A 25477-nucleotide genomic window follows, 5' to 3' on the forward strand; every position below is an offset into this window, starting at 1 on the left:
TTGACCGGTTTAAAAATGAAAGTTTCGGAAAGATACGTGTTTTTTTTTATTTTTTTTTGTTTTAATTATTTCACGTTGGAAACAAATGTCATATACAAAAACAGCCATCATGTAGGGTCAATGTGGCAACATATCAACCCAGTGTAACACCGGTTAGCCAAAACGAACATGCTCCGAATTTACGCTCATAACGCACATGCTTCAATAAAATATGGCGGAGTACGTTATTATAAACCATACTTTACATACTTGTAATGTATGTTTTAATTGGCGTTATAGTTATAGTTGTATACTTTCAAGTATATAAAGTGCCAAATCAGGCTGAACATTCGCGCAGTCTGATCAGGCTCTGTACTGTTTGCTGACTTACTTTTTAAATATCTATCTTGACAACGGACAGTTCGAAATATGGAATCTTGAAAAAGTTGATTTCAGAAATTCAGCAGGTTTAGGCTTAGGCTTGCAAAAGTCTTACCAGTCTCAAGTATTGTCGGCGGCTCAAGTTTAATCTTTTTTTCTTGCAGCCCAGCACATTACGTTCCGTTTTTATTACAAGTAAGATAAGTCAGGTATAGAAATTTAATGCGTTATTTGGCAGAAATGCCCCAGGTTCATATTTTCAAATAACCTATATTTAATGCATAATAAAACATTTTCGAAACGTAGACGTTTTGCAGAAACAAAAAATTATATTATATACATAAATGCAAAGTCGAAAAAAAACAACTATAAACTCAAAATTTTCCTTGAAATTACATATATTGTATGTGAGTTTTTAAAAATTTTGTAGCGAACTTAGGAGGACGAACGTATCAATAAATAACATTAAGGAAATGTCTGACCTTCATAAATAAATATAAATGTATAATACGAATAAAGAAATATTTTTAATAAAAGTGTAATATTGGTTTTCTGTTCGGAAATATTAGCCAATTTCAGAGCGTTTTGACTGTCATCATCGGAAGCCTCGAAAAAATACATTTCTGCCTATATCGACAGTATTTTCCACTTCGGTTGGATTATTTTGGACGACTGTTTTATAATGTATTATCAAGCAAAGACACACTGGAAAGATACTTTGCATGCGTGACCCTAATTTATGTCACCTTTAACCGGCGGAAAATATTTAATTAAATGAGAAAAAATAGTCCGAAATGACCGTATATAGTATCTACAGTCAATGGACAGTAATTGTACAACTAGATTTAGACTGACCTTTCCTTAACTTTCCTTACATAATTCTTGTATAACAATTTTGCTGTGAATGTTTAGAAACGTGTGTAAATCTGAAGAATGCCTATAAGTAGTGGTTTCTTTGGTTAGAACGTCACATTTTAGCTGTTGGATTACAACAATGAACGTTCTAGCAATACTGGTCGGACTCGTGTGCTGTTCCGGTAAGTGTTACATTTGCAATGCGCTGATTCAATTCATTTAAGGCACATACAGGCCTCGGATATTTAAGGCCGAATTTGCCCCAAAAATGCTTTTATTTTTATTGTTACTTATTAGCAATTTACCTGAACCATTTTCTGCTTCTGTTGGGAATTAGTACAGATATATCTATACAGTATTTTGTATGGAAGTTGAAATACTTATCCGTTTACATTTTGCTAATTTTATGACAAAAAAAAACAAACAAAACAAAACAAACAAAAAACAAATTTCAGGGTACAAGCATCTAACATACACTAAAACCATTATTTAAACGTTATAAACTTTTGTTCCCTTTCTAAAGGAACTGAAGGAAAATATGTCATTTATCATGTCTGAGGTATAATGTGCCTTTAAAGCAGCAAGACTCCAGATTCAAGCTAGTTTTCATAAACACTTTGAAAATGTATGAAAAAGATAAATATAAAGAAAGTAATTTATACATTGCAAACGGCACTGACAATTCACGTAAATTACCGAAAAGATTCAAAACAGCCATTACTGCGTTAGATACGCAGTAGAAATATGGATATAAATATTAAAAAATACAAACCAAAAAAAGAACAACAAAAAAAAAACCAAAAAAACAGTTATTAATTGCACATAACATGTAAATTATTACTTGAATATTGGAGCATTTTACTCTTCTTAACAGCTTAGTTTATTTTTCCCAAGTTTAATTTTCTTGAAATATTAAAGCTGATCTTGAGGCTAAATATATTGTGTATTTTCAAACGTTTCTTAAAAAAACTACCCGCTTTTATGTATAAAAGCACTGAGTATCTTACTGGTTTTAATTGAGAAGTAATCGGGTCTTTGAAGTTGATATGCCTTTTTAAATATTGTATGAACAAAAGTCGAAATAACGAAACCACGATGGTGAAAAGTCGAATGTACGATGATGAAAAGTCGAAAGTACGATGGTGAAAAGTCGAAATAACGATCCAAGGTGGTGGAAACTCAATACAATTAACGTTACGATTTTTTACCATAGTGGTATCGTTATTTCGACTTTTCACCATCATACTTTCGACATTCATTATTTTATCTTCGATTTTTCACCATGGTATTTTCATGTTTTCGTTGTTTCGAGTGTGTGTGTGTGTGTGTGTGTGTGTGTTTGTGTGTGTGTCGCGATGACCGTAACGCGGGACACCGTAGAAAGGGCTAAAAACACACTAAATATAATTAGATAATAGCAATGATTGACTTGTAATATTGTTTCTAGGATGTTTTGGGGCAACATTTTACCGTTGTTTCTGGATCAACTCCCCGACTGTTATTTGTGACAACTTCTCCCCAGACCCAACATGTGGAACAAATCTAGTTACATACAAGAACAAGTGAGTACTTATTTATTTTGAAATTGAAGTCCCTTTAACTTTGATTATACTGTTGCCAATTCTAAGAAATCGTAAGATTTTCGCGGGAACTTTTGATGCCGTATCATACTTATCTTACAAAGAATGAGCAATGTGAAGAAGATTTTATGGTTTTGAGTTGCTAATAATGGATACTTCTGGGATTTAATATTTTGCATGCATTGTTTTTGTTTCAGATGTGAATTCAGTAGAGCACATTGTGCCGACAAATCTATTGATCTTAAACATAACGGAGCCTGTACCGCCGCCGACGGCACAACACCGGCACCCGTCAATGCCGCCGGTTCTGACGTTGTCTTCGACTTCCTGTGTACAAGTTTAAGCCATATGGATTGTCCTGCCGATGACGATAAAGTCTGTGCCGATGACGGATACACTTACCGAAACTAGTAAATATTTGCATAATATATCCGTTTGCTACGGTGGCGAAAAGGTGACATGTGTGTGCTTTTATTTATCTCGTGCGTATGATCGAGATACTATGTCGTGGACACGAGTTACTATGTCGTGCGCACGAGATAATTAAGTGATGCGCACGAGATAATATGACATGGCCACGAGTTACTAAGTCGTGCGCACGAGATAATTACACCTTTGGGAGACATTGTATGCTATTTTCAAGAAAATATATATGTCTTGGTTAACGAAGAAAAGCAACGAAAATAAGTTTTTTTAAAAATAAAAATACGCTAAAATAACTGTGGGTTTCTTATCGTCAAAATACAAAAAGGACAACCTGAATTTATTCAGTTTCCATGATAGCAACCGCAGCTCTTGTTGTAACCAGACACCGCCCAACATTTTTCTTCGCATCATTGTTAAATTTTCTAGATAATTATATGGTTTTACGTCTTATTCTTTGTTTTTAGGTTACTTACGAATAATAACTCTTTCTGGTTCTCTTTCTTGAAAGAAAAAAATGCCTTTAAGAATTTTTACTCATAAATAAGTAATGACTGTTTTTTGTTCTTTTTCCAGTTGCGAGTTTGAGAAACAGAAGTGTACTCACCGAGACCTTCAACTTGTTGCCTGTACCGTCTGATAGTCTCACGTGACCTAACCACGTGATGTCTTTGTTGTTTCAATTCTGTTTTTATTTTGCACTGCTTTTCATATATGAAAATTTCTAATAAATTAAAAAAATGTATGTTTGTGCATATTTTCTTTTTTCCAAATAAAAGGAAGTATAGAAAAATTGAGTTAAATTATGCAGTTTTTGTGTTTGCTATGAGTGTCTTTTTTAGCAGCATACATAGGTCCTAAAAGTCATTTTCTTGTTGCAAATGAAATTCACTGTAGGGTCAATGTTGCAACATATCAACCTAGTGTAACACCGGTTAGCCAAAACGAACATGCTCCAAATTTACGCTCATAACGCACATGCTCCAATAAAATATGGCGGATTTGAACAAAATACATGCTTTATATACTTGTAATGAATGTTTTAATTGGAGTTATAGTTAGTCTTACGGAAAGTTGTATACTTTCAAGTATACTAAGTACAATATATATACAGTATAGTGTCAAAATCAGACTGAACATCCGCGCAGTCTGACCAGGCTCTTTACTGTTTGCTGACTTACTTTTTAAATGTCTATCTTGACAACGGACAATTCGAAATATGGAATCTTGAAAAAATTCACAAAGTCAGCAGGTTGAGGCTTAGGCTTGCAAAATATGTATTGTCTTACCAGTCTCAAACATTGTCGGCTGCTCAAGTTTAATCTGTTTTTTCTTGCAGCCCAGTACATTTAAATACTTTCCGTTCCTTTTACAAGTAGGACAATAAAAGCATTGATGCAAAGCATCAAAGGGCGTCCAAGCAAGAAATGCAGCAAGTGATGTTGAACTAGTAGACATCTGATGACCAGATATCTTCATATAAACTTTCCAATGGTTAATTAGATTTTACCAGAATTGTATATCATACTTTTTCATAGATGAATGGGCGGAGAAAGACATTGTTCATCATGAACTTTGGTAGGCTTGCTAGAGATTAGAATATTAAATGTATTTTCTTTGAAACATACAAAACAGTACTCAAAATGAACAAAGTCTGGTTTTTATTATAAATGTAACAAATATACAAACAGTATATGAAATAGTATCAAAGGGACTAATTTCATTTTTATGTCAAATAAAAAAATGGTTTCTATTAATCCCAGGGACTTAAGATACAGTAGTTATAATTTAAGTCCCAGATATAAATACTAAAAGCAGAACACACACTGGTATGAAAAAAAAATGGGATGAATTTCAAAGTGACCAAAAGCAGGGTTTATTTGTTGTTGTCATACGTGTTAACAAAAATAATGGTATATTCAAAAAATCATGATTAAATTTGCATGTAATTTATGGTCAAACAGTATTTATCAATACAATTGAACACCTGAATTTTAGGCAGGTATGAGGAAATTCACTAACATCATGTTCATGCGAGTCAATGATATAAAAGCTACCTGACATTGGTGATAAATACAGAGCTATTGATTAATTGATTTATTGGGAGATCAATCTACCATTTGGTTGAATTGCTTCAAAAACCTCGTCTGACCCACCTACTATCAATAAACCCATAACACCTCATGTTAAAACTACAGACGAACGTTTCTGTTGTTAAATGTCACAGTGTTCAGCAAAACAACTTTCTACTCATACCACCATTCAATCCATGCCTTGAAACAAAATAAAATCGGTAAAAAACGGTAAATTTGTCAGAAGTGCAATCAGGGCCGTAAAAAAAGAAAGAAGCAATTAATTTACCGAAAAGAACCTACGGAAAAGACAATTTCAGAATGATAAAATTATGTTATAACAATTCGTAAAAAATGGCCGACATTAATACTTGAGATAATTTTTTAGATAAATTTATAAAATAGTTCAATTTATTGTTGGAAATGTTTACAAGTCAGGTATAGAAATTTAATGCGTAAAAATTTTGATTGAAATTTTAATTTCAATTTATATATTGCTTCCCTTAAATAAATGAATTCTGTTTTTAAAGTTCACGAGATGAAATATAATCACATCTCACACAACAAACAAACAATTTTTTTTTATTTTATGCTTAAAAACAAGTTTCCATAATATTAACCCATTACTTCATGAGCATTTTGTGAAAAATGGCGGTTTCCAGTGAAAAGTCTCTCGTTACAAGTTCAAATTGCTATAAAACTATAAAAACTGCTTCAATACTAATCAAACTTGGCACAAATGTTATCTGGACAATTGCATTTGTAACAACATACTCAGGCTTAAATTTCCTGTTACCATGGCAACGAGGGGACATCTCAAAATTGCCAAAAATCATTATTTTGCATTGATTTTTTCCATCAAAATTGATTTCAAAGTGCTGCAACTTCTCAATGGATTGAGAAAGAGTCAGATGCTTTTCAGCGTTGGTTACACGTTACATTTTGATCGATCTGGGGTCATTTTTAGCCTCTCACAAGTCCAAAATTTTCTTGGCGATGAGGGGGGCTCGTCCCCCCTTCACAACCCCCAAACAGAAGGGGGCACACCCCCCTTCTGACTACCCCCTTATGAATCTTCTGGTTTGGGGGCCGCGCCGAAAACGTCGTCACTTTTTTACACGAAAACATGTGTTGGGGGCCCAAACAGAACATTGTTTCAATATTAGAGGCTTAAAAGAGGGGGGGGGGGTCGAAAATGCGTTGGTTCGCGTATATATGAGGTAAAGGGTTAACAAAAAATGATGAAAATACCTGAAATTACCCAAAGTCGCGTTTTTCCATATCAAAACTTGACATAACATATAAATTTGAAGAAACATTGTTGTTTTGTAAAAAAAATTATTTTTTTATTAACGTTTATATTAAAATCTGTTTTCCCCATTGAGAGTGTTGAGCTGAAAAATTAGTTCGACAATCAACGTTAAATGACGGTGATATTATTCATTTTATTAAAAAAATATGAATGATCGCTTGTTTAAATAATAAAAACAAACAATTCTTGTAGGAGATAAAGTCCAACCATCCATCCATATTTCCGTTACTTATTGCGAATTTATATTAGACCTGGCTTTGTTAAATGTAAGCGGCAGCCATTTTTTTAAGTTGTGTATTTCACGGGAGGAAAATAATTGTGTTTGATTCAGAGGGATATTATTTGGATTTGTTAGTCATACACCTTTTTAAAAGAAAGAAAACTTATTTGAGGATTGTAACAGACAAAAAATAAGTGTTGACAAATCATTCAAAAAGCAGCAAGGAAAATGGAAAACTTCAAAGGCTGGCTCAGGAACGCTGGGTTGTTTACTTGTTGGCTGTCTTTTCATAAAGAATACGGCAGTTATTGCTCGTAGGATACTTTAATATGCCTAAATGTCATCAAGAGCAGTTTTGAATGTATTTTTCAGACTGTAAAATTGAAACAAAAAAATTTAGAGACGAAATTTGGTGATTGGAATTTGAATAAATAGAACTGTCAAATTATCAAATATAATCTTCACGGATAAATCAGTTATGCACTGAAAAGCATAAAATAAAAAGCATATAACGGGCGTATAACAGATAAGGACCATCAAAGACAAATCGCCCACCCATGCGATAACTGCCTATATCGACAGCAATTTCATTTCGGTTGGGTTACTAGTATTTCGGACGACTGTTATACAATGTTTTATCAAGCAAAGACACACTGGAGAGATACTTTGCATGCGTGACCCTAATTTATGTCACATTTAACTGGCTGAAAATAATTTTATGAAATGAGAAAACGAGTCCAAAGTGACCTTATATATATAGTATTCACCTTCAATGGACTGTAAGTCCACATCTAAATTTATATTGACCTTTCCTTAACTTTCTTTACATAATTCTTGTATAACAATTAAGCTGTAAATGTTGAAAAACGTGTGTAAATTTTAAAAATGCCTATAAGTAGTGGTTTCATTGGTTAGAACGTCACATTTTAGCTGTTGGATTACAACAATGAAGGTTCTAGCAATACTGGTCGGACTCGTGTGCTGTTCCGGTAAGTGTTACATTTGCAATGCCCTGATTCAAGTCATTTAAGGCACATCAAACCTAGGATATTAAAGGCCCAATATGCCCTAATATACTTTTATTTTTATTGCTTAAAAACGATTTATTCTTGGTTTCTTGTTATTGTTTCCCAAAATGTTACTTATAAGCAATTTACCTGAACCATTTTCTGCCTCTGTTTCTTTTTGAGAATTAGTACAGATATAGCTATTTAGTACTTTGTATGAAAGTTGAAATACTAAGCTGTTTACATTTTGCTATCTTTATGACAAAAAAAATATTAATCGCACATAACATGTAAATTATTACTTGAATATTGGAGCATTTTACTTTTCTAAACAGCTTAGGAACATTTTTTCCCAAAATTAATTTTCTTCAAATATTACGGCTCATATATTGTGTATTTTCAACAGTTTCCTGGAAAAACTATCCCCTTTTTCGTGTAAAAACACTGAGTATCTTATAAGTATTGATTGAGAAGAAATAGAGTAATCTTATCTTCGATTTTTCACCATGGAATTTTCATGTTTTCGTTGTTTCGAGTGTGTGTGTGTCGCGATGGCCCTAACAGGACACCGTAGAAAGGGCTAACAAAACACACTAAACGTTGAGGGATATAAGCAATTATAGTAAACTTATAATCTCGTTTCTAGGATGTTTTGGGGCAACATTTTACCGCTGTCGCTGGATCACCTCCCCCACTGTTAACTGCGACGACTTCTCCCCAGACCCTACATGCGGAACAAATCTAGTTACATACAAGAACAAGTGAGTGTTGTTCAGGCTGTTGGTAGCTTTTTGTTCATGTATTTTGAAATCGAAATCCTTTAAACTTCGAATGTACAGTTTCAGATTTTAAGCTGGTGAAATCTATTATACAAATTCAGCAGGTAAAATGTTTGTATCGCACTTTCGCATCGCTAATTTTAAGGTACTCACAATAATGATGGATTTTCTTACCATAATTTAGCTCTAACGTCAGCTCTTACGTTGCGTAATCGTTACGTCAATATTTCGAGACAATGATGGTTGGAGCGGAACTCCGTAGCTAATACAAGTGTATAAGTGCCAGAATAATTATTAGTAAACGTCGATTACACAATCATAGCATATATAGTAATGCTTTTTGTTTGTTTGCTTGTTTTTATCGACAAACTATGCAACATATCTGTCGAAGAAGCATCAACTGTAACAACTAAGCAAAGTTCTTAGTATTGGGAGTATTTTTACAGAAAAAAAACTCGCACGATCACATTAGATTTGGTCGGTTGGTTACATTCATTAACAGTGAAAATAATTGTTACTGTATTGTTAACGTAAGGTTTTCGCGGGAACTTTTGATGCCGTATTTCATTTCTTTTCATACTGATCTTACAAAGAATAACCAATTTGAAGAAGTTTTTTAATGGGTTCGAGGTGCTGCTAATGGAAACTTCTGGAAAATAATTTCTCGAAAGAAATTTATATAAATATTATACATGCATTGTTTCTGTTTCAGATGTGAATTCAGTAAAGCACATTGTGCCGACAAATCTATTGATCTTAAACATTACGGAGCCTGTACCGCCGCAGACGGCACAACACCGGCTCCTGTCAATGCCGCCGGTTCTGACGTTGTTTTCGACTTCCTGTGTACAAGTTTAAGCCATATGGATTGTCCAGCAGATGAGGATAAAGTCTGTGCCGATGACGGATACACGTACCAAAACTAGTAAATATTTGCATAATATATTTTTTTTATCTTTGGGTGACATTATTAGCTTCTTTAAGGAAAATGTATATATCTTGGTTAACGAATCACGCTTAGAAACGAAATTAAGACAATATAAATAAAAGTCTGCAAAAATTATCGTGGAATTTTTCCGTCAAAAGACTAAAAGGGATAACCTGACGTTATTCATTTGCCAGGATAGCACCCGCAACTTTTGTTCCAACCAGACACCGCCCAACATTTTTGTTCGCATCATTGTTAAACTTTCTAGATAGTGTAATTATATGGTTTTACGTCTTATTCTTTGTTTTGAGGTTACTTACGAATAATACCTCTTTCTGGTTCCCTTACTTAAAAGAAAAAAAAATGGCTTTAAGAATGTTCACTCATAAATAAGTTAAGACTGTTTTTTGTTCTTTTTCCAGTTGCGAGTTTGAGAAACAGAAGTGTACCCACCGTGACCTTCAACTTGTTGCCTGCACCGTCTGATCATCTCACGTGACCTAACCACGTGATGTCATTATTGTTTTTCAATTCTGTTTTTATTTTGCATTACTTTTCATATGTGCAAATTTCTAATAAATTAAAACCAAACGTTTGTGTTTATTTTCTTTTTTCTTTCTTCCTGTTTAAAGGAAGTATCCAAATAATGGTTAAATTGTGTAGATTTTTGTTTCTATGAGTTTCTTTTTAAAAAACACATATAGGTCTCAAAAGTCATTTTCTTGTTGCAAATTAAATTCACTTTTATAATTTTTACAAAATTTTTCTCTTTAGATGAATCGATGGTAAAGTAGTGTACAATGAAAATAAAAAATCTAAGTAATTTAACAAGAGAAACCAGATGAAACATTCCGTATGCATCTATATGAGCACGACTTTAATTCAAGTAAAACCGTAACGAGATCACTTAGTAATTAAAAACAAAACATTCTCAAATGTAATATTTGGTTGGAAAGTTCATATAACAGCCTTATAATTGACCGTTGTCCTAAATCGAGGTTTAAATAATTTCAAACGAATTATATTGTTGTTTTGATTCCTGGTGTTGCTTTAAGTTTGTAACACCCGAAGTTAGCCCAAAACCAACTGTTTCGGTGCCATAGGACCTAAATTGTGTTAGCTCGCCGTAAAACCAAACTAAATTAGCCAACAAAACAAACTTTCCTATATAGGTCTGCAATGATGATATTCTCTATCTGATAACAGGAATTTTAAGATAAGGTCATAGATCTCATGGCTCGTTCACACAGTCTTTCATAACGTCATTACGAATCTCTTTCTATGCTTCCTGAGGGATATGGGACATGATAATGAGCACATTTTAAGGTCAGATTGACCGAAATCACAACCGAAAATATTTCAGAAACTTTTACACAATTAGTATGCCTGTCTCTAAGCATGATTAAAGTGAATTGGTCTGTATTGTAAGGTTTGTAGTACTAATGAATAATAACGCTGAAAGTATTTAACAACAAATCACGCAGGAATTATACATGAAACTTATTTGCAAGTGTGAGATACATGATCCGATATAGCAAATAATAAAATGGTAATAAAATATTCTAGAACAAAATATTACGTTTGATTATATACATTGTACCTGTTCATTATAAGTCACTTAGAAATATATCACTTTTCTTCCAAACAACTTTTTGTAAGAATATCCAAATGGTACATTTCTATTGTTTTTATCAATATTTGAAAAGTTTGGAGAATTTGTCTATTGTAGACCTATCCGCTTAAAAAAACAACAACAAAAAAACAACAACAAAAAACAAAAACAAAACAGCAAAATTAAAATATTGCCTTTTCGTTTTAATTGAGCCCATGTTCATAAATGCAAGCTTCCTTCTAAGCACCCTAGCACCGGCTTTAGCAGAACTCGACATTTATACAATTTACATGTACATGGTGAAATTTTGAATTTAGTACAAGCTGCAAATTTAGACATATCCGTCTGTGATGGTCAGCTAGTAACGATGGAACCTTCAATGTTACACTTTTTTTTATTTTTTCATGAAAAGAGGCATATGTTCGTTTGAGTCAAATAATGCGCAGAGATAATTAAAATGGAATTTTGACAAGATATAAGAAGTCGCAAAACCATTTTTATATCAGACCGCAGCCAGAAGACAAATTAAAAAAAAACTAGTACAGAAAAGCTCTGAGCGTAAGTGGAAAAAAATCCCGGTTTCATAAAATGTGTCCGCGTGAACAGTCCTTTTATTTTATTTATCAAAAATACGGTCACAAACGTGATTTATTTTTTTTGACGTCACTGAAAAGGCCAAAAAGTGGTTCAGATAAATAACAATTTGTCTGCTATAGCAAAAGTAAATACGATAATGAGAATTTTATTCTTCTGTGTCGGCTTCCTTTGTTGTTCTGGTAAGCTTCATAATAATATTCATATTTCAGTGAAAGAAATTAAACTTATTCATTTCAAAGAATTATTGCTGGGAACCATGTCATTAAGTTGTTCGCTACTTTTTGACATTGGTACATGTGAAAAGAAAATAGCCCTGAAATTATGGAGGGGAATGTCTGCCATAATTATATGTATCTTGATGACATGATTATAGCTGAATGTTACAAATTAATTTACCGGTATGTTGATTGCATTCTTATTCATAGATTTGCTAACTGCCATGTAAATGTATACTCCGGATTCATTGCCCATTGCAAATACATGACATTGTTTCATTGCACATTTCTATAAATTCTACAGAATTATAAAGCATGTATTCTACACAATAATTTGTCTTCTTTCACAAGACTTAAATCAAAAACAATGGTACCAATTCTGCATTAACAATCTTCAATTCTATTCCTTGCAATGGCATATATGCATTTAAAATTATGCATTTCTGTATTTATATCATAGAAGTTGGACTAATGTAAAAACATGTATAATATGTATGCAATCAACAAACATAGACTGTAACATTCAGGATATGAACATGTTACATATACTTTTGGAGGATATTACTCTTCATACTACTCATCCCTTCTTTGAGCTGCATGCCTCTTCAATAAGACATATCAGGAACCGTGAGGCAGTTACGTTTTTTTTTACGTCACAGATGAAATCTTTGGTGTATTTAAAATAGTTTGTAATAAGGTAATTTTGACTCATTGCGTAGTGGCATGCGCCATTTTAAAAGCTAGCAGAATGTCAACGAGCAAAGTATTTAAATAACGGGAACTGAAGTGTTTGATCAAACATTTTTACAGTGTTAAACAGAATATGTTGTTAAAATGCATTTTATATGTAAGAAAATGTGAATTCTGTTCTAACATTACAGCATAAAATAGAGCACCTTCAGGGGGCCTTCACTGCAGAAATGTGCTAGATGACGCAATGACGCGCGCATTATTTTATTTGTTTAATTTGTGTTATAATAGCCTAAGTAAACCCGTCGCATTCAGTGCTTTCAGCGCTTTGATCTATACTGCAGTTTTAACGATTATATCAGTTTCTTTTATCATCAAATGAATTCAATGATAAGTTTCTCATGGAACTTAAAACGTTTCATTTCATTACTACGCAAAATATCCCGTTTATTTGCTTTAAATGTCTGAAATCGGCAGATTGGTACGTGTGCTTGCGATACCATAGCAGCTCTCGGAATTTTCGAAATTCAATCTCGGTTTTAGGAAAACTCTACAAGATTATCACACCATCTGATATACCTAGGAATTCCGGGTACCCTCCACAAAATTTCTAGGGTATATTAAAATTAACAGCAAAGTTATTTATACAAATATTACTTTAATCGAGTAATATTCTCTTGACGATATATAAATCAAAGCACAGAAGGCGCTGAGTTTGTTTGGGTCTCAGAATGTAAGAAAGGTGCAGGTTGTGAGATTATATGTTTAGTGCCACCAATGCTTTCCAGCGTTTTATATTGTAGTAAATTGGCTATAAGACTAATTGCAACACTGATATTCAATCCAATGTTTATTTGACTTTAACAATTTAAAAAAATGAGTAACCTTTACTGGGATTTGAACTCCAGACCTCTCGCTTCCTAAGCGAGCCCGAAAACCCTTCAGCCACGGTGAATTTATATGTGAACGGCATGAAGAAAACCATATTACATGTATTCTAAATTAGGGCTTGTAACGACTTTAACTGTTGTTTAACACAGATGTAAATAATCCTGGAGCTTACTATAAGCATGTATATTTATAAAGAATCAAACGGCTGCAAGTTCTGTGGTATTTTCTGATCTTTGCAATCTAAATCGTACTGTATATCTGTATGCATTTTCCTGCATAAGTTTATTTTTATGTATTATAATTCCTTTTGTAAGGCACCAGAGTTTGATACATACGGAATTCTGCATAACTAGAGTTGCATCAAAAAATCATTTATGTTCTTTTTTTTTACGACAGCCACACTTTATCTTTGTATATCATGGCTACTTCCTTAACAAAAACACTTAAAAAAAAGAATTTTAACAAAAAAAAAAGTTTCCTCGTCTGGGATTCGAACTCGGGACCTCTAACTCACGAGGCGAGCGCGTTACCACTGTACCACGGAGAAGTTATACACAGTGTGTCTGAATAATATCAAGTCATTCTAAATTTAGAACTTCCGTTGCAGTTCGGGTTTGTAATCCTTATTAATTTCGTGGTATTTTTTCAGGGTAAACCTGTTGTTTGTAATTGAAGTAAATATTTTAGCAAAAATCCTCTCGCCCAAACGGTCCGGCATGTAGAATCTATATATTCCACTACTCGGTTTGTGTAGTATTCGGTAATCAACATGGCTAAAAATAATATTTTCATTGATAAAATCATATTCATCCGCGTAATTTGTGATTGTGCATTTATTGACAATTCTATAAGCCAACGCTATTGTTTAACTTTAAATGCGTTGTAATTTGTTGGATACTTGTAACAAAATAAAATATTTCTTTCTTTTAAATCGCTAGTTTTTAGCTGTTTTGAGAACTACTTGTTGTTAGGTTTGTAGCAAACTTCTGCGTCAGAGATTGAATGTCCGCTTTGTATATAGTTATTTTCGATCAGAAAATACAATAAAACAATATTAGAAATCTTTGACCATTCGGGAATTACTTTGCTTGAATTGATGCGCCTGTCTTTGACCATCTTTACGCAGTGATCTCCCCTGAATTTTTCGGCTTTAGTGTACATACATAAGGGAAGTAACCGCTTCAAAAAAGTGGACTACTTTCGGCATTTGCAATTAACAACATTAGACTCTGAAATTTCGCTACCATTATTTGTTTGGTCTGACGACCCAAACAAATAAAAATCACGTGGGTCGACTTCCTAAGCAGAGGTGTTAAAATATAATTGCAATACATTATTTGTTAGCCATGAAAGTCAGTATGTATATAGGACTTTCAAAAACAGTTTTTATTCAGAGCGGGCGCTATGGTGCAGTGGTAACATTGATTGCCTACCAATCTAGGGATCGTGAGTTCGACCCCCCGCTACTCCACTAATATAATGAAATAACTACGAGACTGGCTAAACCAAAACATAGAACTCTAGAGACTAAACGAGAAGTACATACAAACAGAGACTAAGCAAAAGACCTAACGGAAAAGAGGAAAAGAGACAAACACGGAACAGACAGCAAAAGACATAAGGTCGTCAACCGGCAGATAACAACAAATACTTAACGGAGCATTCTACAAGCCACAGAAATGAACAGACGACAAGACACGAAACAGAACAGACAGGACACAATGGCATCAACGATTCAGCAAAGAGCAGGAAAGGAGGACCGATAACAGAAGGACTAACGGAACACCTAATGTAACATACAACCAACAAAGAGCCACAGACATACCATACAACAGTCCACTACGGAGTAGTCTACAAGAAACTGAAAACAGAACGGAAAACTCAATACAGTACACATGACAAGGCACTTGACAGAACAGACAAGAAAAAACTAAAACAGGAAACAAAACGTAATATCCAACAACTAACAGAACAATATAGACGGGAAAGATACATATAATAAAGTGGTCATAAGAATGACTACGACGTCTAAGACGGATAAAAGTATTGTCACGGAACATATAGCAAGAATAATAACAAAAAATGGGTAACAATTACTTAACGAGGCTACATTAATTGCACAGACCAGACAAAAGACACGGTGGACGGCATATAAACAGAATAATAGAAGAGAAAACGAGTCACCGAATACGCAACTAAAACATTAAAACGAAACTAATATAACTATAGATGATTAATACATGTCTTGACATAAAATAAAAGATAATAGAATAATAGAATCCCTCACGACCGAACAGAAAATAGGAAACATTAAACGGAACAAAGACACATACAAATAAAAACTTAAAGATATATATACTATGCTACTGAATATGTTTGAATAAAAATAATGAATAAACTATGTTCCCTGTTACAAGCCAAGTTAAAGATGGTCTTTTCTTTGAAAAAATGCTAGTTTCATAACAAATCTTCTTTGTGTGAGGTCAGAACATATTAATTTTATACTTACAAAGAGACAGTGTAACACTTTGTCAATATCTTTCAATACCAAATTTGAGCCTAGTATATCTTGAAATGACCAATAAGAACGGACTCAACAGAATATACAATTTAAGACTAAACGGGACTTAATATTCAGATAACTAGAAACTTAACTTTAATAAAAAATTAATTGCAGATGTGGTTTTACGTTAATTAATTGTATTCTTTCGGGATGCAAAAAGGTTCTTCAATGCATCAACATATCAACAGTTGTACTGTTTCACTTGACACAGATATAAACCAGAGACATAGATAACTATCTAAGTTATCTACATCTCTGTATAAACACCATTATTATCACGCCCGTTAACATGTTGCGAGCAGGGCAGCTTGATGCAGGTAGAAATTACCATATAAATCTTAGTTCTTAACCTGATTACCAAAATATAATCTTTTTGTTGTCTCCTTTTATAGACATACTTTTCTATGATGTATCGGCAGCAGTCGATTGCAGAATACAAATCTTACACAGCGCACAATTGTTCTACCCGTAAACAACTGATCTTAATGTAACCAGTTAACGGGTGTGTTTTAAGTAAATATTTACAAAATAAAACGTTGCAACGGTTTAAAATTACAGCAGTATAAACATTGCAAATACTTTAAGTTTTTTTTGTCGGACAAGACATGTATTAATCCTCTAGTTCCATATTAATGTGCGAGTTTGCAGGTGAAATTTTATCTTTTGATTACATTTTATTTCAAAAACGCCCGAAGAACAAATTGTGGGGTAGTAGCTTATTAATGTATTTCGTACTAATAATGTCGCACCACTAAGACTGTGAATAGTTTATGCCTGATGAATGAATACAATCTTGAAAAAAAAAATTGTTTGCATGATTATCTTATTACGTTTTCAGTCACTTCCGGTCAGGACTCTTACTCTTGCTACTGGATTATTCAACCAACCGTAGACTGTGACAATTTTGCACCTGAGCCCACATGCGGTTCCAATCTTGTAACTTACAAAAATAGGTAAGTAAGTCATGTGCAGTTGTATAGCCCGAATTCCGTGTTCGTTCTAGGGTTAATGCAGCATGTGATCACAGAAATCGAGTATGTTCGTTTTGTCTGACTTCAAGATTATGTTTCTTTTTCTTGAAGGTCAAGGTCTTGTCTAGTTAGCTCATAATTCTATCCTAAAAGATTGTTTTGTTCAATTCATTTAAAATTAACAAAGGAATAGCCACAAAAAGCAAAAATCAGCAAAATTTAGACATTTGACCTTGAAGGTCAAGGTCATTTATAAATGAAGGTCAAACTTAGTCTAGTCTACTTAAAGATATTGTCCAAAAGATTGTTGTCGCCAAGTATGTAGACATTACTAGACAAGAAACTAAAATTTTTAAAAGTTATGATCAAGTTATGATCAAGGTTAAACGCCGCCATGACTGTAATAATTCCTCTATTTTTATTTCGAAAATATGTCATACTTATAAATCTAGTTCATGTTTCCATAGCAACATTGTGACCATCGAAACATTCACATTCCATATTGTGCAAAAAAAAATATGTAAAATCTACCATTGTACTAAGAGCTTACAGTTTATTTATTTGATAAAGTTAACAATAGTGCACATTGCAATAATGTAAGCAATTCGGCAAATCTCGCTGTTTTTTGCAGTGTCAAAAGATATGAAATTTTTTAAATTACCATGGAATTTTTCGTTTATGAATTCATTTTGTGTTTAAATATCAACACCAACCTTACAAACTCTGGAAGGAAAATAAGTTGGCGTATTTGAGGATAAAAAAACAATATTATGAGACCGAAACATGTTGAATTGAAAAACATGTTGAATTGAAAAATGCTGAATTAAGCTTGGTTGTTATGGTAACCAAATAAATAAAATAATCGCCAAGTGTGTTCTTGTTTCTGATAAAGCACAAAAATATGAACTTTTACTAAGATTTTGATGAATTTCTGACACGGCAGTTTTTCACTCTTGCTGAACCTAGCGCTTTGCAAAGAAATGAGCAATGAGGATTTCGCAATCGATCTCAGTAGAATGATGAAGCTCTTTTTTTAGAGGAAGTAGTCACTGAAACGAGAGATGCGCCGAGTACGTACTGCGTTGCTCCTCTGTGCCGCATGATGTTCTAAAAATAAATGTATCTTCTAAAAATAGATAATTAATTATTAAAGGTGCACGTATAGTAAGGCTCACTGCGCAGATCCGAAGATATCTGTGAAACATTATGGGGACTGTACTCCTGCTGACGGTACAACACCGACGCCAATAAACGTTGATGGCGTTGACGTCGTGTTTGACTTCTTTTGCACAAATTTGAGCCACATGAACTGTCCTGTTGGTGGTGAAAAAGTGTGTGCTGATGATGGATATACTTACGCCAATTAGTAAGTACATGTATAACGTATAAATCTTACAAAACATGAGTGGTTCTATTGTTATTTAGATATTTGATGACATTTTACCCAATGCTTAATGTGTGCATACAAGTAAACCGTATTTTGACTTATATTGAGATTGGATGTTCCTGATTCGGAGCTGCTCATGTCAAGTCGACAATCGCATCATCTCGGCCCTTTGATAAGAAGTTATCATTAAGAATAATAGCCGAGATGTTCCGATTGGTCAAATGGCGACACAAAACGATATGAAACGATAATGAAGTAACACAGTTACTTAGAATGTCTTTTGTTAATTAAATTTTATTTGAAAAGTACTAGTATATCGTTTCTGGACTATTGTCTTGCTGAAATTGTTTACTTGATCTGTCCCACTTTGAATCGGAACTGTTCATTGTTCATACAAGGCAGACGATAAAAATGCACGTGCTATTGCCAATATTTCATAAATTCTGAAATAATTGTATGTTTCTTTCAGTTGTGAGTATGAGAAACAAAAATGCACACATCGTAGGTTGCAAGTTTTAGACTGTCCAGTGGCAGGAGCCACGCCCTAGTAATTATCACGTGGCACCGGAACAAAGTCACTTGTCATGTAATCGATGTATCTAATAGAATAAATATGTAAACAATTGTTAATTTGCTATACTAAATAATTTAACGCATTGTTTGATTTGTGTGTTTATAAAAATGTCATTTTACGGAGAAAGTAGTCCGAAATAAAGCCTCGGTTAAATTTGTGTATATTTGAAAATATCCTTTTACGCAGAAAGTAGTTCGAAATAATTCCTCAGTTAAATTTGTGTGTATTTGAAAATATCCTTCATGCAAAAAGTAGTCCGAAATAAATCCTCGGATTATATTTGTGTGTATTTGAAAATATCCTTTACCGATATAAATCCTAGGAGGTGGTAAGAAAAAATGTGATCCATCGGAAGAAATAAAAACAACAATAGTGTATGGAATGAGTCTGTTCATGTGAAATAATGTCAAAGCGCAATACCTTATCATTTGTACGCCATCAAGCACCGGCTTAAGCGGTCTGGAAATCTTCAACAGCCACGTGTGGAATAAATGATCCTGAAAGACTAGAAAAAAGTAACGTCACTATAAGGTTGTAAAGATCATACATTGTACTTTACAAAGAAGTTCTATTAACTGCTTTGTTATTAAAAACCCAGGAAAAGGGTAATTCCGTCGAAGCATTAATCACATTAAAATTACATGAAATTTGCAGAGTCGGTTTGATTGAGTATGTACATAGGGATAGTGAAAAAGCGCATCATCCCCATGCCTTTCTATCACCGGCTTTTGTCGTATATATTTTAATATATGTACACACCAATACTCCTACTTTGATAATTAGATTGAAAAACAGAAAGAAGCAAATAGCAACCAGTAGAAAGAAAAGTAGGTGTGTTCTTTTTAAAACCTTTCTTGACTTGACCTTACTTTGCGAGGACCACTTTATGTCACAAACTATTGATAAGGAAAGAAAGTTGGACTATATGAGAACTTATGCTCGCTACATAAAATACCAATTTTATAATAATAAAGATGCATTACCTCGTGCATTATGAGCAAATAAGTAAAAGTCATAGGAATAGTGCATTCTATACATACATGTATTTCCGTTGAATCTGTGTCAGGCGTTTTCACTATTTTATTTATTATTATTTTTCGTTTTTTGAGCAGCCATAGAATCCTGTCATTTACAGGACTTAAAATTTTCTATCCTTCTTCTTCTTAAAAAAAAAAGAATATTTGAGCGGGAACATAGACATATACAAAAATGTAGATGTGATTAAAATTGCTTTGCAGATAAATGATTTATGGAAAAGTACCTTTTAAAAAGGCATTTTAAGATTAATTGTTTTTGTAGCTATACAGCGATTTTTTGATAATACAAATGCATGGTCAACAAAGGTTAACCAATAGACCGGGTGGTTATGGTTGTTGACATCAAACCACTCGTCTCTCACCGCTGTTGATTCGAATCCCGACAGGAATGTGGATTCTTTCATGTGAGGAAGCTATCCAGCTAGCTTACGGATCGTCAGTGGTTCTTATCAGGTGTCCGTCACCATATGACAATATTCTTTGTTGGTGTGACGTAAAACTCGTTAAAGAAACTTGGTCTCACAGCTAAGATTCATAACTCAAAACCGCTACGTTTGTAAATGAAAATGCAGTTATTTCCCTTTGACAATAAAAATTAATATAGCATTCGTTTGTAAATATCATAATCAATAACATGTATTTCTATATCCCTTATGCTTCACATTGTCAGGAAAAATACATGTCTGACCTATGTAAGACAGTTTAAAAAAATAAACATCTAAAGAAATTCCAAACTGTCCGGGATATGAAGTCTTATAAGTTTATGTCTGCCATTACACTTGCATGTGATATTTACTTTATTATCGCTCTTTTAATTACTTCTTTTTGAACGTTTCATCATCAGACGATAACTGTTAAATAAATCTTTTACAGCTTAATCATTTTCAAGACAGATAATCGCCAGCATATTAGTGGTCGCCAACCTTATTTTGATAAAAACCGTCCAGGAACAAAATGGCTGCTGTTTTAACATTCAAATATAAAGTGTACATTTCAAAATTGGAGCTTTTTAAAATAAACAAATGTTATCAAGTATAAGAATTTTTTTTTTAATAAAAGGTTCAATAGGTTAAAGAATTGTGACTAAATATGGATTTAAAAACCCTTATCTTTAAGACTTATGGGATGAGATCTCTATAAAGATAACGAGTTCAACACATTTGAACAACAGTTCAACAAATTAAATGAAGTACGGAAAGAGGACGATGTTTGTTTTACTAGCTGCGATTTTGTGTTGTTTTAACGGTAAATATGAAAGCGTTTTTATATCTATATTCAACAAGATAAAGTGTCACATAGTAAGAGACAGGGACTCGAATCCGAGACTATCGGTAAACCGTTCCGGAGCGCTAACAACTGGGCTATTTGGCCGCTTCCTTAATAAGTGAACTGTTCTATACCGTTGATTGGTCATTACCCACAAGTTGGTCCCAACCCCCGCTCCTTTCCCATAGCATATAAACTGAAATGTTTTTCATGTAAAAAACGGTGGTTGAACTGCACTCTGGTAAATTCAATGCGGCTTACTACCGTGATCCATAGTGAAAAATGCCAACACCACAACATGCAAAATGCGTTTAAATATTTGGTATATGATATTTCATTTCCCGATTTCTTTTTTTTTAAATAATTATAAATTTTCTTTTATTTAGGACAACTCATTCAATTTTCTTCAACACCCCTACCATTAATTATCATATATCAAATTTTGCATAAAAAAAACTGCATATTTAACTTCTTAGGAAAGATAGGACTTAGTTTATACTTATTTATTTTAGTTCGATTGTGTTGGAAGCTATAAGCTTATTGAAACACTCTCAAACCCACTAGTACTTAGCAATGGGTGTAAAGTGTATTTTTCACGGACAGGGTTTGAGCAATTCTTAGATTACTAATTTGACGCGTTTACCACTCGGTAGCACCGATATGTAATGCTGTGTTCTCACCGCCGATCAGATCAACTCGATCAAGTGATCGGGTACCGGTCTAGCTCGGTCTGCATGCGTGGTCAGGGGTGGTCGGAGCGGTCTACCTTGGTCGGCATGGCTCGGGCTTCCTACCAGATTTTTTTTGACATGTCAAAAAAACTCGAGTAGCGATCGAGTAGATAAGCGGTCCAGAAGCGATCGTATAGTGATCGAGTAGAAGATCTAGTTGATCGAGAATAAATCGTGTAATGATCTAGTTTGATCGGGTATACATGATATTACCCGATCTGTACACGATCATCTCGACTTCTACTCGAGCATTATCCGATCGCAACCCAATCAACTCTACCTCTGTTCGATCTATTGTCCAGAATAACTAGACTACTATCCGACTGCTACACGACCACACACGATCGCTTCCCGATAGTTATTCGACCATACACGAGTTTACGTGACCTTAACAATATATAGATGTAAACTTATTGTTGGTATCTTATTAGCTGTTACAAATTTGAAGATAGAGCAACTTCCAAATTCTGACAACAAAAATGTCCAGAAAGGGCAAAAAGGCAACATGCAGTACGAGTAGTAGGACCATCTGGACCGCAACTGCAACTGCTCAATCTCCGCCATGAACTAATGTGAACTTAGATTGTATTCTAAACAATTCGATACACGACTATTCACGACGCAATTACGATAATTACGATCTGGTCGGATGGGAATCTGGCAACGATCGAGCAGAGGTCAAGTTAGTCTAGTTGAGATCGTGTATGACTCGCGTATAGGTCTGGGTGATCGAGAAGAAGTCGGGGTGTTGGTCGGGTTGTCGTCGAGATGAAGTCGTATTACATCGTGTAGGGTCGACTTGAGGTCGTGTAGGACTCGTGAATGTGCATTTAATCTAGCTTGGTCGGACTTCATCGGGGAATTAATGTGATCGGGACGATAGAGTTGATCTGATCGGCGGTGAGAACAAAGTATAAGGGTTGTAGGGGGTGGTTGTGGTAGTGACCGGTCAACGGGTACACAGTATTATGATTTATCTTTTTATTGAAGGAGTTGTGAACGGCGACATTTACTACTCATGTTCCTACATCAACACTCCCAGTGTGGACTGTAGTCGATTTTCTGATGATTTAACCTGTGCAACCAACCTTGTCACATACAAAAACAAGTAATTTACGTCCTGTACTATTAATTTTGATTTTATTATTTTATTCGTTGATTCAAGCGATTTTAAATTTAGGAAATGGCGTTACTTCCGGATATCTATAGCAACTTCCGGTACAGAAATAAATTACATGAGTTGGTCGTTTAAAAAAAGGTTTCCCGTATGATAATTGTTGTCTGGTTCTCATTATCATACCATTCAAATAAATTAATAGGGACAACACTTCGTACCTAGAAAGTTTGGTGACTAGTAATAGATCATTTCAACGGGATATAGGTTCAGATGTCTGGATTCTAATGTACAACTAATACTTTACATCTCTAACATACGTTGTGCAAGATCTTTTATACAATTAATTAAAAGTGATTTTTTTCTTGAAACTTGAAACTTCTTCTTTTGTAGATGCGAATTCAGTAAAGCCCATTGTCGTGACAGCACAATTGATATAAAGCACTACGGAAATTGCACAAGTGCTGATGGCACAACACCTGCACCCATAAATGGAGCAGGGTCTGACCACGTTCTCGACTTCTTTTGTACACATCTAAGTCACACTAACTGTCCGGTCGGAGGGACTAAAATCTGTGCTTCGGACGGGCGAATCTATGACAACGCGTAAGATATTATTTTTTTCTGTATATTTAGAGCACATACACCTTGTGATTTTACGTCTATCATTTCCAATCGTATTATTTTTATAGTGTTTTTTATTTGGTCTCCGTAAAAAAATATTTCGATGGCTAATAGGCGAACTAACTAAATGGCCAATTTAATTTGCAAATATGTCGTGCAAAATTAGTTTAAATTTACAATTTTAAAGCTCTACATTTGTTGATCAGATATTGACAAAATACTATAGTGCTGCACGCGGTATTTTAATCATGTCCATTTAGGAATGGGATGATCATTTAGGGATGGGATGGTCATTTAGGGATGGGGTGATCATTTAAGGATGGGATGGGGTTGGGGTGGTCCAAAAACTGCATATTTTTACTCGAAGATTATCAAGCCGAATATCATATGAAGGCAATTTGTGTCCATTGTAGATGTTTATTGATTTTTAATCGTGACATTTGAATTTTAGTTTCCTTGGACTGTGGCCAATTGAAGTTAGTTAGATTTGCCCCCCCCCCCCCCTGTTACTCACACCTTTGGAAGCCACAGTCAATATCCTCTCTCTTGATAGGCGGCTTTTACATTGTTTCTCCTGTACCCTTCATCACTGTAGGTTCGAATCCCGGTAGGGATTTTGAATTCTTACATCAGAAGAAGCTAGCTTACGGAAGGTCGGTGGTTCTACTCAGATGCCCCCTCGTGCCTGAAACATTGTACGAAAAGGCATCTGAGATCTTCCTCCACCAGTAAAGTCGCCGTTTGACCCTTAATTTCAGAGTCGAAATGACTTAAAATCTTACAGAACAGTATATAATATATCCTGTCTCCAGCTTTAAGTCACGTGGTATCAAAATATTCCATGATAGAAACGTACGGGATATAGACCTAATTTAAAGTAAGACGAAAAGTAGACTTCTATCATTTTTAAATGTATAATGTCATATGGGAAGATATAAAAGGGAATGGAAGCACCCTATCGTCCAAAACTACGAAATACCGGTGGGGACATTTCAACTTCATGAATTCCCGATTTCATCTTCGTAAATACATAATTTTAATTTCGTGAATTGACGTAATTAACGAGTTCACGAATTTAAGTTCACGAATTCACGATTTCAAGTTCTCAAATTCACGATGTCAATTTCACGAATTCAAGATTTCAACTTCTTGATTTAACGATTTCAACTTCAGGAATTCAACTTCGTGAATTCACGATTTCAACATCGGGAATTCGCGATTTTAAATTCATGAAGTCACGATTTCAAGTCCATGAATTCACGATTTCATCTTCACAAATTCACGATTTCAAGTTCATGAATTCACTATTTCAACTTCACGAATTCATGATGAAGTTGAAATCGTGAATTCGTAAAGTTGAAATTGTGAACATATGAAGATGAAATTGGGAATTTATGAAGTTGAAATGTCCCCACTGGTCTTTCGTAAAAACCGAGTGATACACTATCTTTACCTATGAAAACATGTCGACCAGCTTCACAACTTTAATGTTTTATTTCAGGTGTGAATACGAGAAAGCCATGTGTACACATAGAAATATCATGATCGTAGACTGTCATCTTAAAAGGCACTAAACAATTCTGGTGCTGGAATAAAATTTGATGTAACATTATCATGTAATAAAATGTGTTGATGGAAATTTTGTAGAATGTAGTTCATTTTGAGGCCA

At 34.1% G+C, this 25477-nt stretch overlaps 4 protein-coding genes across 4 annotated transcripts; all 4 read left to right on the forward strand.

Annotated features, from left to right (window-relative positions):
* Positions 1-1243: 1243 nt before the first annotated feature.
* LOC132716031 (ovomucoid-like) lies at positions 1244-3958 on the forward strand. Its single transcript, XM_060699173.1, has 4 exons — positions 1244-1397; positions 2663-2777; positions 2993-3205; positions 3795-3958. The coding sequence occupies exons 1-4, from the start codon at positions 1355-1357 to the stop codon at positions 3856-3858; spliced, it is 435 nt and encodes a 144-aa protein (XP_060555156.1). The 5' UTR covers positions 1244-1354; the 3' UTR covers positions 3859-3958.
* Positions 3959-7719: 3761 nt separating this feature from the next.
* On the forward strand, positions 7720-10117 carry LOC132716030 (follistatin-like). Its single transcript, XM_060699172.1, has 4 exons — positions 7720-7811; positions 8476-8590; positions 9321-9533; positions 9959-10117. Exons 1-4 carry the CDS (start codon positions 7769-7771, stop codon positions 10020-10022), a joined length of 435 nt encoding a protein of 144 aa, XP_060555155.1. The 5' UTR covers positions 7720-7768; the 3' UTR covers positions 10023-10117.
* A 1670-nt stretch (positions 10118-11787) lies between these two features.
* Positions 11788-19087, forward strand: LOC132716039 (follistatin-like). Its single transcript, XM_060699181.1, has 4 exons — positions 11788-11924; positions 16943-17057; positions 18229-18441; positions 18932-19087. Exons 1-4 carry the CDS (start codon positions 11882-11884, stop codon positions 19008-19010), a joined length of 450 nt encoding a protein of 149 aa, XP_060555164.1. The 5' UTR covers positions 11788-11881; the 3' UTR covers positions 19011-19087.
* Positions 19088-21180: 2093 nt separating this feature from the next.
* LOC132716040 (agrin-like) lies at positions 21181-25447 on the forward strand. The gene is made up of 4 exons (XM_060699183.1): positions 21181-21318; positions 23061-23178; positions 23578-23790; positions 25310-25447. Exons 1-4 carry the CDS (start codon positions 21258-21260, stop codon positions 25380-25382), a joined length of 465 nt encoding a protein of 154 aa, XP_060555166.1. The 5' UTR covers positions 21181-21257; the 3' UTR covers positions 25383-25447.
* The last annotated feature ends 30 nt before the right edge of the window (positions 25448-25477 follow it).

The sequence above is a fragment of the Ruditapes philippinarum genome, unplaced genomic scaffold, assembly GCF_026571515.1.
Source record: "Ruditapes philippinarum isolate M1 unplaced genomic scaffold, ASM2657151v2 ctg957_1_1_1_1, whole genome shotgun sequence".
NCBI lineage: Eukaryota > Metazoa > Mollusca > Bivalvia > Venerida > Veneridae > Ruditapes > Ruditapes philippinarum.